Source organism: Chaetodon trifascialis, chromosome 9, assembly GCF_039877785.1.
Source record: "Chaetodon trifascialis isolate fChaTrf1 chromosome 9, fChaTrf1.hap1, whole genome shotgun sequence".
Lineage (NCBI taxonomy): Eukaryota > Metazoa > Chordata > Actinopteri > Chaetodontiformes > Chaetodontidae > Chaetodon > Chaetodon trifascialis.
This window is the reverse complement of record NC_092064.1, coordinates 1,467,893-1,482,345: the sequence shown is the minus strand read 5'-3', so window position 1 is coordinate 1,482,345 and position 14,453 is coordinate 1,467,893. Positions and strand designations below refer to the sequence as shown.

Genomic DNA, 14,453 nt, shown 5'->3' with positions numbered 1-14,453 from the left:
TTCTTAGGATGATGTTGTTCCTCTTTCTCTTTCTATTACACCCCTTTGTATATACTGTGTTAATTGCATGCACTTGTTGTCTTTTTGAATATTCTATTCACTTATTGATGCTGCTGTGAAATTGGAATTTCCCCTCGAGGGACGAATAAAGGAATATTGAGTTGAATTGAATTGAATTGAATTGAATTGAATTGAATTGAATTGAATTGAATTGAATTGAATTGAACTGAATTGAACTGAATTGAACTGAATTGAACTGAATTGAAAAATATCTCATGGTGTTACTGTCACTCCTACAGGCTGCCAGGATGCAATGGAATTTCCACGGTAAGTTCAGCTATAGAGCTATCTTCGCAGTAATACCTCTCAATTATACAGAAATCTGATGCTTTTGAAAGAACCATACTTGTGCTACAGACCATTCCCTACAAATCTTAAATATTTTACATTAATCCCAGTTTCTAGAATATTTCAAACTATTAGTAGTGGTACGTTTTGTTTAAACAAATGATAAAAAACAAAAAAAATCCATGTATATTGTTTTGGTTGGTTTGGTTTGATCTGTTTAGGTTTGATTTGTTTAGGTTTTGAATTATCTGTCTCTGAGATTTCTCTCTCCACCGCAACACAATGGCTGGAATTTAGTTTGTGCTGCTTGTAACTGAAAAATTACATTGACAAAATTAAAGAGGAACAGCCTTTCCAGGAACAATGTTTTTGATACTATAATTCAAACACTGTTCTGTTAGGAGTTTGCAATGGTACAATTCTGCATCAGTTAAGATTACAGAAAGATTATGTTTATGACAAATTAGCAGTTGATGTATACATTGCACTAAATTACATTCCATAAAATGACACTGACACAGGGCTTACTGGTTTTTTTTGGGGGGGGGGGGGGGGTTGACCTATAACCAATTGTTTCAGCAGCTTACAACCAATTGTTTCAGGCAAAGTGTCACAAAGTATCCTTGGGCAACATACTGAACCCCATTGGTGTGTGAGTATGTTTTAATGGGTAATGCTCATAATGAGCAGGTGGCTTAGCTGCCGTACGAATATGTCTGCAAATGGCTGAATGCAGACTTGTGTTGTAAAAAGTGCTTTGAGTAGTTGTCAGTGTAGAAAAGTGCTATACAAATACAATAAATTTTCAGTGGGAGGCATATTGTAAGGGTAATATTCATCATCAAGAACCCTTTGAAACATTACTCAAGTACCTGGATGATGATATCATGAAATGAATGTAAACCTCTAGGTGCCTGTTTATAAAATGAATGCCACATTTATCTCATGCAGCACAGCAGACTTTGAAAGGGTCAGCAGGAGCAGTGCATTAGGATGAAACACAACTTCCAAAACACTGGTCTGGTCCTTTAGACAGACTTTTTCTATGCTATTTTTGTAAAAATTAGTTCTACTTCTTCGCCTACTTCTTCTAGGTTTCCGTTCTGTGCAACACTGTCATACTGACTCTGTCCATTTCTTTTTTCTTTATATCAGTTTTACCTTCAATCCAAAGGAAGGGATTGATAATCCAGCTCTAGTCATCACTGATGATTCTGGTGAAGTTGATATCCATGCCTTTACACATAAAATCTTTCCAAACTTTCCAAATTTCCCAGTGTCCCCACACTGTTAATGATTTTTACTTAACCATGTATGCAGAGCCTGATCTGAGCCTAGTCCCCAGACTGTGTCAACTAAAGCGTCTGGAGGGACAGAGTTTTGGTTTCTACCTGCGAAAGGACCAGCGGAGTTGGGGTTTTGAGATCAGAAATGTGGAGCCGTGGAGTCCTGCAGAGCACAGTGGGCTCAGAGACGGAGACCGAGTGCTGGAAGTCAACGAAGAATATGTGGAAAACATGGACTTCAACAGGGTTAGTGTCCAGAAGTTAATAGATAAACAGTCTGCCAATCTTCTGTCCAGGGGCCAGTGAGGGTGGGTAATATAGCCCTAAAATAATATCGTGAAATTTCAGGGTATTTCTGTGATCATGATATTCTTGATGATATGACAAAATACGGAATACAACTTGCAAAAGATTTGGCGGTGTTATTAGGTAGGTTGGACACTGGCCACACATTCTCGTTTCTCCTGTTCCATTATTTTTTCCATCCTGCTGGCATGGTAGATCTGTAATCTGAATTGAATAATAAGATTGTGTTGCCCAGGCCTGTAGCTAAGTTATGGTAGCACAGGGAGCATATTTAGGTATGGCATGCTTACCTGCTAACCAGAGAGTAATTTCTGGTACCAAATAAATAAATAAATAAATAAATGATTGGAATACATATAGTCACCACTGAATTCATTAATACATTCAATTAAAATGTATTTTTTGGTTTTATTGAACTTCTATTAATTAAATGTTGTTGGATGAGCTGGATCCATTGAAAATCCCTGGATTTCCAGCAGACCACATGCCTTACAGCACATGGCTGCCTCTCACAGGTCAGGTTTAGCCTGCAGTTTGGAGTGGGTCTATTTATGTCTGTTATCCTGTCACAGTGATAAATTTAAGGACTGCTTTCACAATCTTCATTGTGTCCAGGTGAGATAATTCAGCATGACCTTGGTCTTTATTCCTTTTAACAATTGCATTCCATGAGGTGTTTCTTAGTTTATTGTTTCCTAGAGTTTCCACAGTGTCCATTCTAATGCTTGCCTATCCTTGCCAAGTCCCATGCTAGCTATCACTATCACAGGTCAGTAAGGTGACAGCTGAGGGGAAAAGGCTGTTCCTAAGTCTGCTGGTCCTATAGTCCATTAGATGGTGACAACACTATTGATGTTAGTAGCAAACATACTCCAATCTGTGCATTCAAACCAGTGTTGTAGTGCAGAGTGTACCCCCTCTTTCAGATAAGCAGGTGTAAACTCTCTGAGCAGATAGAAAGGTCTACACAGTGAAATATTCTAAGTTAGCAGAGTTAGCACCAAGTTTTGTATAGTCCCCGCAAGGATTTAGCACCCCGTTAGCTCAATTGCTGCTGTTGAGCCATGTCTCTGTAAAAATCATGATGTTGCAGTCTTGTTGACTGTACAGTGGTGTGGAAAATTCTGGGTACAGATAGCAGATGGGAAGTTAGCTTGAGCTTAGCCCTTAGCCTTCCTCACCCCCAGCTTTGTTTTCAGTCCTTCTGCCATCTTCAAGCACTTTCATCTGGCAGAACTGTCTTGACTATCTCTGTAATGAGCCTGAGATTACTAATGAAGTTGAGTTATGTCCAATGTCCAAAAGTTATTGTAGGGTGTGTGTGATAGGCAAGTATGATCTGAACAGACTTGAAACACATAAGGAGGCAATTATAATTCGCAGAATCTGGAGACACACTGAACCTCACATTGTGCATGCACCGTATCTAGGCATTTTATTATTTCAAGGTCTTGAATGTAAACAGAAAAACCTGAATTTCCAGTTCTTCAGTAGATTAAGCAAATTAACAAACAGGAAGTGAGAGCATCCAATGGGCTTTATAGTGCAGAGAACTAAATTCTAACTGAAAGTGCCCTAAATGTTGTCTGCTCAGGGAGTGCCAGCTGGAGGGAAGTTACAAAGGTTAGAAGACTCTGATGACATTGTGCAATATCTGAAAGATTGCGCAAAGTAGTCAACATAACTGTGCACAACAGACTTACAGGCAGTTAAAGGCAAAAGACTTAAAGGCGGTTAAGGGTGCGAAAGCTAATGATATGTTTGAGGGAAAGAAAGCTAGATTAAAAGACAAATTCAATAAAATACAATTGTGTTATATAATTAAAAAAATGTCAGAAAATAAAGAATCAAACAACAAAATAACAAGATCCAGAGCATGCCCTCTATTGTACATAGGGTCTGACACATGTTGAATGAGATTAAAAGATACTGTGATGTTGAAAAAACAAAAAGTTTGCCAAGAACTGAAATATCATCAACCTGAATGTTAAAATTACTGGCAATGATACAGGTTAAGGACTGAGGTAAAAAAGTCATGTAATTTGGTTAAAAATGTGTGCAGCACAAAAGAAAAAAACAATCTGGCACTCACCAATCAACATACGAAGTGGCTCCTGAACACCACAGATCTGGCCAAACATGATAAAAGTGCAATCCTTCAGGCACAGCTCTATGAGCAGGGCATGTTCTGTATTCTTCTGCTAGGTTTCAGCCAGAAACAGAAAATTGAATTTTTTAAACATGACAAGATCATTAAGAAGAAACGACTTGTTTGCCATGGACCCAGCATTTAGTAGCACCATTCTGAGAGGTGTAGAGCCCTGGCTTTCATCAGGGAAATTCCAGCATGCGTGCAGATGACAGGGAGTCTCTGCATCGCACATGTAGATTCCACTCACTGTGGGGAGTGTCACTGACCCACCAGCAGTGTGCAGAAAGACAAGCTGGAGAAAAGAGAATCTGAAGTTACCAACCATGTACAAGGGGAAGTCATTCCTCAAAGCAAATGGACATATATTAAACCGAGGCTCATCAGAAATAATCAGTGCCATTTTCTATCTCAGTTTCACCTGTCCTCCAGCCCTTCTCCCTCTCCTCCTGCTGTAGACTGAGACTTTTACTTTATTGATCCCATCCATCCATCCATCCATTGTCTTCCGCTTATCCGGGGCCGGGTTGCGGGGGGAGCAGTCTGAGCAGGGACGCCCAGACTTCCCTCTCCCTGGACACTTCATCCAGCTCTTCCGGGGGGATCCCGAGGCGTTCCCAGGCCAGCCGAGTGACATAGTCACCCCAGCGTGTCCTGGGTCTTTCCCGGGGCCTCCTCCCGGTGGGACATGCCTGGAACACCTCCCTAGGGAGGCGTCCAGGGGGCATCCGGTAGAGATGCCCGAGCCACCTCAGCTGACTCCTCTCGATGCGGAGGAGCAGCGACTCTACTCTGAGCTCCTCCCGGGTGACATAGCTCCTCACCCTATCTCTAAGGGAGCGCCCCGCCACCCTGCGGAGGAAACTCATTTCAGCCGCTTGTATCCGGGACCTCGTTCCTTCAGTCATGACCCAAAGTTCATGACCATAGGTGAGGGTAGGAACGTAGATTGACTGGTAAATCGAGAGCTTCGCCTTTCAGCTCAGCTCCTTCTTTACCACGACAGACCGATACAGCGACCGCATTACTACAGCCGCTGCACCGATCCACCTGTCAATCTCACGTTCCATCCTTCCCTCACTCGTGAACAGGATCCCAAGATACTTAAACTCCTCCACTTGAGGCAGGAACTCTCCCCCAACCTGAAGGGAGCAAGCCACCTTTTCCCGGTCTAGAACCATGGCCTCAGACTTGGAGGTGCTGACTCTCATCCCAGCTGCTTCACACTCGGCTGCGAACCGCCCCAACGCATGCTGAAGGTCCTGGCTCGAGGTAGCCAACAAGACAACATCTTCCGCAGAAAGCAGAGACGAATTCTGCCGGCCCCCGAACCAAACCCCCTCCGGCCCCTGGCTGCGCCTAGAAATCCTGTCCATAAAAATGATGAACAGAACTGGTGACAAAGGGCAGCCCTGCTGGAGTCCAACATGCACCAGGAACAGGTCTAACTTACTGCCGGCAATGCGGACCAAGCTCCTGCTCCGGTTGTACAGGGACTGTACAGCCCTCAACAGAGGGCCTCCAACCCCATACTCCCGGAGCACCTCCCACAGAATGACGCTGGGACACGGTCAAATGCCTTCTCCAAGTCCACGAAGCACATGTTGACTGTTTGGGCAAACTCCCATGAACCCTCAAGCACCCTGTGGAGGGTACAGAGCTGGTCCAGTGTTCCACGGCCAGGACGAAAACCGCATTGTTCCTCTTGAATCCGGGGTTCAACTATCGGCCGGATTCTCCTCTCCAGTACCCTGGAATAGACTTTCCCAGGGAGGCTGAGGAGTGTGATCCCCCGATAGTTGGAACACACCTTCCGGTCCCCCTTTTTAAAAAGAGGGACCACCACCCCAGTCTGCCAGAGGCGTGTCAACCAAGACAGTCCTACAACATCCAGAGACTTGAGGTACTCAGGGCGGATCTCATCCACCCCCGGCGCTTTGCCACCGAGGAGTTTGCGCACTGCCTCAGTGACTTCAGCCCCGGTGATGAATGAATCGACCTCCAAGTCCCCAGTCTCTGCTTCCTCTACGGAAGACATGACAGAGGGATTGAAGAGATCCTCGAAGTATTCCTTCCACCGCCCGACAATATCCCCAGTCGAGGTCAACAGCTCCCCACCTCCACTGTAAACAGTGTTGACAGAAAGCTGCTTCCCCCTCCTGAGGTGCCGAATGGTTTGCCAGAATTTCCTCGAGGCCAACCGGTAGTCCTCCTCCATGGCCTCCCCGAACTCCTCCCAGACCCGAATTTTTGCTTCTACAACCGCCCGAGCTGCCACACGCTTCGCCTGCCGGTACCCATCAGCTGCCTCAGGAGTCCTATGAGCCAACCAGGCCCGATAGGACTCCTTCTTCAGCTTGACGGCATCCCTTACTTCCGGTGTCCACCACCGGGTTCGGGGGTTGCCGCCACGACAGGCACCGCCGACTTTACGGCCACAGCTACGGACGGCTGCATCAACAATGGAAGTGGAGAACATGGTCCATTCGGACTCAATGTCTCCAACCTCCCTCGGGATCTGGTTGAAGCTCTCCCGGAGGTGGGAGTTGAAAACTTCCCTGACAGCGGGTTCCGCCAGACGTTCCCAACAGACCCTCACAGTACGTTTGGGTCTGCCAAGTCTGTCCTGCTTCTTCCCCTGCCAGCGAATCCAACTCGCCACCAGGTGGTGATCAGTTGACAGCTCAGCCCCTCTCTTTACCCGAGTGTCCAAGACATACCACTGAAGGTCAGATGATACGACTACAAAGTCGATCATTGACCTCCAGCCTAGGGTGTCCTGGTGCCACGTGCACTGATGGACACCCTTATGCTTGAACATGGTGTTCGTTATGGACAAACTGTGACTAGCACAGAAATCCAATAACAGAACACCACTCAGGTTCAGATCGGGGAGGCCGTTCCTCCCAATCACACCCCTCCATGTGTTACTGTCGCTGCCCACGTGACCATTGAAGTCTCCCAGCAGAACAATGGAGTCCCCGGTTGGAGCACTTTCCAGTACCCCTCCCAGGGACTCCAAGAAGGCCGGGTACTTTACGCTACTGTTCAGCCCGTAGGCCGAAACAACAGTGAGAGGCCTATCCCCAACCCGAAGGCGCAGGGAAGCGACCCTCTCGCTCAGCAGGGAGAACTCCAACACATGGCGGCTGAGCTGGGGGGCTATAAGCAAGCCCACACCAGCTCGCTGCCTCTCACCGCAGGCAACTCCAGAGTAGAAGAGAGTCCAGCCTCTCTCAAGGAGTTGGGTTCCAGAGCCCAGACTGTGCGTGGAGGTGAGCCTGACTATCTCTAGCCAGTACCGCTCAACCTCCCGCACTAGCTCAGGCTCTTTCCCCCACAGTGAGGTGACATTCCATGTCCCCATAGCCAGAGTCGTTGTCCAGGGTTTGGGTCGTCGGGGCCCCCGCCCACGACTGCTACCCATATCACATAGCACCGGCCCCTTCTGATCCTTCCTGCGGGTGGTGGGCCTACAGGAAGGTGGGCCCACGTCGCTCCTTCGGGCTGTGCCGGGCCGGGTCCGGCCACCAGGCGCTCGCCAGGCGCTCGCCTGCGAGCCCCAACCCCAGGTTTATTGATCCCAGTTTGGGAAATTCTTTTGTTGCAGCAGCGGTTTAAACACACACATAAACATAATATATATATAAAACATAACCCTAAGAGAAAAAGAATGTTCTCAAAAAATATTTAACTAAAATATAAAAAATATAACTAAGCGTATAAACATAGAATAATAGCAATTAAACATATGACAAAGTATAACTAAATACATAGTTATATAATATGTATTATAATATGTAATACATATTATATAAAATTATAATAATATAATAAAAATACAATATAACAAGTATTAACAGCATTTCATAAGAGAGAGAGCGCGCCAGAGCTATAAACTATATACCAAAAAAAAAAATGTGCAAGTTGCAGATGATAAATAAACACTGAACATTGTGTGCAATATTGCAGTTGTGCAAAAAAATATATAACATTGAAATGTTGGTATTTGTAAGGTTGGTAGAGATTAACTGTTTAAATTACTGTTGCACAGTGTGATGGCTCGTGGCAGGAATGATTTCCTGAAGTAGTCCTTGTGACAGCGGAGCTGGAGCAGTCTATTTGAGAAGTCAAGTCAAGTCAACTTTATTGTCAGTGCTGCTATATGTACAGGACATTAACAGAATTAAATACTGTTTCCCTCAAATCCCTGGTGCAAACAGCAATAAACATTATGTATAAGGTTGTATAAAATATAAAAGAACAAATATAAAATAAATATATACGATAAAAAAGATCTAGATGGGTATACAGTATGATATGGCAAAATATAAACAGTACAAACATGGTGGAATGTATTTCAAAAAGAAATGAACGGTGGTGGTGGTGGTGGTGGTGGTGGGGTGGCGGCACGGTGGTGCAAGCAGGTAGTGCACGTGCCTCACAGCAAGAAGGTTGCTGGTTCGATCCCTGGACGGGCCCCTTCTGTGTGAAGCTTGCATGTTTTTTCCGTGCATGCGTGGGCTCTCTCCGGGTACTCTGGCTTCCTCCCACAGACCAAAAACATGCTCATTAGGTTGATTGGTGACTCTAAATTGGTTGGTTGTCTGTCCTTGCATGTTGGCTGGTGACTGGTTCAGGGTTTACCCCGCCTCTCGCCTGTTGAAGCTAGGATAGGCTCCAGCCCCCCTGGCTGGAGGGATAGGCGGTATAGAAAATGGATGCATGGATGGATGCATGGATGGATGGATGGATGGATGGTGGTGGGGTGGGAGTGGGGGGTGGGGGGTCAGTGTCCAGAGTTTGTGGGGGCAGAGGGCAGGGAAGGAAGGGGGAGAAGAGCTGGGAGGGAGCTCAGCATCCTGATGGCCTGGTGAATGAAGCTGTCTCTCAGTCTGCTGTTTCTGGCCCTCCTCATTCTCCTCCCAGAGGGCAGGAGGCTGAAGAGGCAGTGGGGGATGGGTGGTCACCCACAATACTGAGCGCTTTGCAGGCCAGGCGTGTGCTGTAAATGTCCTGGAGGGAGGGAAGGGGAGGGGTGGGGGGCACCAATGATCCTCTCAGCTGCTCTTACTATGCGCTGCAGGGTCTTCCGGCAAGATACAGTGCAGCCGCCGTACCACACAGTGATGGAGCTGGTCAGGATGCTCTCGGTGGTTCCACGGTAGAAGGTGTACATGATGGGGACTGGTGCTCTGGCTCTTTTCAGTCTGCGGAGGAAGTAGAGGCGCTGCTGAGCTTTCCTGGCCAGTGAAGAGGTGTTGCTTCTCCAGGAGAGGTCCTCAGTGAGGTGCACACCCAGGAACTTTGTGCTGCTCACTCTCTCCACAGCAGCATTGTTGATGGTCAGTGGGGCGTGCTGGATGGAGGCTTTCTGGAAGTCGACAACAATAACCTTCATCTTCTCCACATTGAGAGAGGGATTGTTGTCTCTGCACCATGCGACCAGTTGGCTCACCTCGTCCCTGGAGTTTGACTCATCGTTGTCATTGATGAGCCCCACCACAAATGTCGTCCACAAATTTGACGAAGAGGTTGGTGTTGTGTGTTGGCGTGCAGTCGTGGGTCAGCAGGGTGAAGAGGAGGGGGCTGAGCACGCATCTTTGGGGGGCCCCTGTGTTCAGCATGATGGTGCTGGATGTGTTTAGTCCTCGACAGTCCAGTTTCTGCATCAGCTGCTGGGGGATGATTGTGTTGAAAGCTAAACTAAAGTCGAAGAACAGTATCCTCACGTATGAGTCCTTATTGTCCAGATGGGTGAGAGCTGAGTGGAGGGTGGTGGAGATTGCATCATCAGTGGACCGGTTGGCCCGATATGCAAATTGGTAGGGGTCCAAGGAGGGAGGGAGGACAGATTTGATGTGATGCCGAAGCACTTCATGATGATGGGGGTCAGTGCCACAGGGTGGTAGTCGTTAAAGCAGGATGGAGAAGTCTTCTTTGGAACAGGGACGATGGTGGTACTTTTGAAGCAGGTGGGGACAGCGGCTTGGCTCAGGGAGGTGTTGAAGATCTGTGAGCTCCTCTGCACAGTCCTTAAGCACATGACCAGGAATGATGTCAGGACCTGCAGCTTTGCGACCATTGATCCTGGTGAGGGATCTTCTCACGAAGGAGCTCCGCTGTCTGTCCATAAGGTGGTAAAGAGGATGTTCAGAGTTATCCATGATGGATAACAGTCTGTCAGTGTCCTCCTCTCCACCACCACCTCAAAGGTGTCTAACTTGCAGCCAATGATGGAGCCGGCCTTCCTGATCAGTTTGTTGGTGTCGCTGGCTCTGATGCTGCAGCAAAGAGTGCACTACCAACAACAGACTGGTAGAAGATCTCCAACATCTTGCTGCACACATTGAATGATCTGAGCCTCCTCAGGAAATAGGGTCTGCTCATCCCCTTCTTGTAAACAGCGTTGGTGTTAGTTTTCCAGTTCAGTCTGTTGTCAAGGTGCAGGTATTTGTAATTCTCCACCACTGTGACATTTGGTGGCACGGAGGCAACACTGTCGCCTCACAGCTAGAAGGTCCCGGGTTCAGTTCCCGCTGTGGTCGGCGGGGGCGTGTCCATCACCATGCCTTCAGTGCCTGCTGCTCGAGGAAAGGGGCCTTTCTGTGTGGAGTTTGCATGTTCTCCCCGTGTTCACCTGGGGTTTCCTCTTTAAAAAAAACCCCATTAAAAAAAACATGCAAGAAGATCACCTGACCAATGGTGACGAACAGGAACTGGGTCCCCAGGCACCGGTTGGATGGCAGCCCACCGCTCCTGTTCTGCCATGGAGGAAGGACGAACAGAATGGGATAAATGCAAAGGACAAGTTTCACCAATTGCATGGCGTTTGTGTGCATGAGCATGTAAAATTGTGTGATGAATAAAGGGGATTGTCCCTCCGATTCTTCTTCTTCTGCTTCTTCTTCTTGTCCCTCCAATTGTCCCCCAGAATACACAGTGGTTGTGTGGTCACCTTATTCCTTCTGAAATCAACCACCAGCTCCTTGGTCTTGGCCACGTTAAACAGCAGGTGATTTTCACCAGACCACTCCACAAAATCATCCACCACTGCTCTGTATTCCTCCTCTCATCCATCCTTTATACAACCCACTATCGTTGAGTTGTCCGAGACCTTCTTTAGGGCACAATGAGCAGTTGTACTGGAAGTCTGAGGTGTACAAGGTCAAGAGAAAAGGAGACAAAACAGTCCCCCGTGGTGCTACTTTCCACGCTCTCAGACAGAGCATTGCTTAGTCAAACACACTGTGGTCTATTTGTCAGGTAGTCAGTAATCCAGGAGATTGTGGACACATTGTTTCCCATCACATGCAGCTTTTCATCACGGAGCAGCGGCTGAATGGTGTTAAATGCACAGGAGAAATCAAAGAAAGTGATCCTCACAGTGCTGCCGCTGCAATCCAGGTGAGAGTGAGCACATTGCAGCAGGTGTATGATAGCGTCACCCACGTCCAAATGGGGTTGATAGGTGAACTGTAAAGGGTCCAGTGATGATTCCACTTTGGAGGTGGGCCAGAACCAGCCTATCCAGCACCTTTATCATGAATGATGTAAGGGCCAGATAGAGACTTCTTCTTCAGGAAACAGCAACCACGCAGGATATCTTCCACAGCACCGGGATTCTCTACAGACTCAGGCTTAGGTTGAAGAGGTGTCTCAGGATCAGCTGGCCTCAGGACTCTGAAACTAATGCCATCGGGGCCAGCAGCCTTGCCCAGGTACAGCAACTCCAGCTGTCTTCTTACCTGGCACGCAGTCAGGCAGGGGATAGTGCCAGTGGAGGAGGTGCTGTGGGGGATGGTGGGGGATGTTGGAGTTGAGTCCAAGGGAGAGATCACCAGGGGGAGTTAAGGGTTAAAGAGAGAAAGCTTGGGCAGAGGGGGGTTATGGAGGCCATTGTAGACAATGGTGAGGTGTGAAGGGGCAGGGGAAGGCAAGGCCACTCCTAGCTGTGAGCTAAACCTGTTGAAAAAGTGTTTTAGTTCATTGGTCCTCTCAAGACTTGCCGGCTGCTGGTCTGTCTCTTGCCTTGAGCCCTGTGATCATCTCCATTCCTGTGCACACATCCTTCACTCTACTCTGCTGGAGTTTGGCCTCCAGCTTCCTCCTGTAGGCATCTCTGCTCTGCCTCAGCTTCTCCCTCAGCTCATGCTGAACACTCCTTAGTTGTTTTTGTCCTCAAAGCTTGTTTCTTCCTGTTTACCAAACTTCTCAGTTCACTGGTGATCCAGGGCTTGTTGTTGGAAAAGCAGCGTACAGTCTGGGTTGGAAGTAAGGACTGCTCATAGAATTTGATCTACTCTGTGATATACTCTGTCAGGCTGTTGATGTCCTCCCCATGTCAAGTCAAAGTCAAAGTGTTTTATTGTCAAATGCACAGCAAGAAACAAGTTTCCTTGTGCAATGAAATTCTTACTTTGCCATCCACGAGAATGCCAGGATAAAAAAAGATATATAAGAAGCAACAATATCAAACAAAAAGCAAATTAAAGAAACAAAGACAAATAAATAAACAAATCCGAGATAAATGAACAGAATTGCAATTGCAGTAGTATGTGCAAATTGGTAAAGGTAAACATTAAACAGTAAGTAAACATTAAACACTAAGTGTGCAATTAAACAGTAAGTGTGCAGTCCAAAAATGGTAGAACTAAACTGTAAAAAAAACAGTATAGTACACAGTGGAGAGTTAAGTGTGAGGTACAGTGCAGTTATGAATGCAGCTGAATGAATGAGGTCGTCCAGTTATCTGTTAAGGAGTCTGATGGCTGCGGGAAAGAAAGAGTTAATCTGGACGTCCTGCATTTCACACTTCTGTACCTCCGGCCTGTGGGCAGAAGTGTAAACAGTCCGTGCTGGGGGTGGGTGGGGTCTTTCAGGATGGAGGCAGCTCTCTTGTGGACCCTGAGGTGGTAAATGCTCTGCAGAGAGGGTAGTGGAGTCCTGGTGATCCTCTCAGCAGTCTTTTTGGCCCACACAATACATTCCAGTCTGTTGTCACAAAGCAGTCCTGCAGTGACTTGTTAACCTCCTGAGTCCACCTCCTCACTGTCCTCATGGATACAGGCTGCCTCTGGAAAAGAGGGACATACTGGGGTGTTAACAACACCAAGCTGTGATCCAAGGGGGGTAAGGGCTGTGGCACTGTATGCATCCTTTGTATTAGCATACAGTAGGTCCAATGTGGTGTTGCCTCTGCCTTGGCCCTCCATTTGGCGCTGGCTCTGCAGCCCTGACGTCACCTCTTCAACTCGTCCGGGACTACAAACCTCTCTCCAGGCGCCAACGTGGGTTTACATAATGCGATCAGCTGCTCACATGTGTAGACAATGCCCCAACTCCTCTCTGTACGGCCCTCTATTACAAAGAGTGCAAAAAGTAACAGGAGGGCCAACAAAAAAGTTATAAAACTGCACTGCAAGAAACATCAAATACTGCAATACGGTTACCAAAAGCACAATTAAGAGATAGAATTAAATAAGAACAGAAAAAACATACTAAATTAACAAAAACGACCTAGCTACTGCAACAGGTGGCCACCTAACACAGCACCATCTTGCATCGAGTGCGAGTGCATTGGTGCTGCAAACCACTGCAAAGATCACCAGCCGTGAGCACAAACAGGGTGCATTTTAAGGACTATGGCTGTGTCCCAATTCAGGGGCTGCATCCTTCAGAGGACCCTTCCTACGCGGCCCACGGAGGACGCGGAGGCTCCTCCGTCGGCCGCATCAACCATCGGTAAATGGGACGGTCTAGTCTTCGGAGCATTTCCTGATTGCGTCATGACGTCATAACTTCTTCCCTCCTAACCCGGGAAAAACACACGTTCAGAGACAAAAATTTAACAGACGACAAACGACACAACAGAAACATAACCGACAGACGACGGAAGCATGACAGACAGACGACAGACGACAATGGAGACAGAGGTTTTGCGACACCGGCGGCTCGTTTATCTCGGGCTGGGAGAGCGCCGTCGGGAGGTAACATTAACCGGCTATTTTAACCCATATTAATGTTCATACATTACCCATTAATAAACGATACCGTTTAGTGAGAAACGCTTGCCATAAAAACTATGGACTGACATATATGTCATTTAACCATGAGTCTTGATACTTCTGTATGCTGTAATTTTAATGCTATGTTTTCAAGATCTGAAAAGTGCTTGAATTGAATAGTTAAATGTGTACGAACCCTGTAAATAACCCTGACTTAATTCAATAGCCTATTAAAATGTTGTGTTATTAAATATCAGAACCATATTGAGAAGCCAAAGTGTAATAGATGGAGAAATGAAGCATTTTTGGTCTAAGCTTTAACATTCACTAGAGTTGCCATATCAACTAAAATTCAGT

General features: G+C 46.9%; 1 protein-coding gene across 1 annotated transcript in view; it reads left to right on the top strand.

The window, feature by feature from the left end:
- Positions 1 to 298: 298 nt before the first annotated feature.
- LOC139336480 (Na(+)/H(+) exchange regulatory cofactor NHE-RF3-like) overlaps positions 299 to 14,453 on the top strand; it is a 50,880-nt gene continuing 36,725 nt past the window's right edge. The window contains exons 1-3 of the mRNA XM_070970613.1: positions 299 to 327; positions 1,504 to 1,565; positions 1,669 to 1,880. Coding sequence (XP_070826714.1) covers positions 314 to 327; positions 1,504 to 1,565; positions 1,669 to 1,880 — 288 coding nt within the window. The 5' untranslated portion in view covers positions 299 to 313. The remainder of the gene's footprint in view (positions 328 to 1,503; positions 1,566 to 1,668; positions 1,881 to 14,453) is intronic.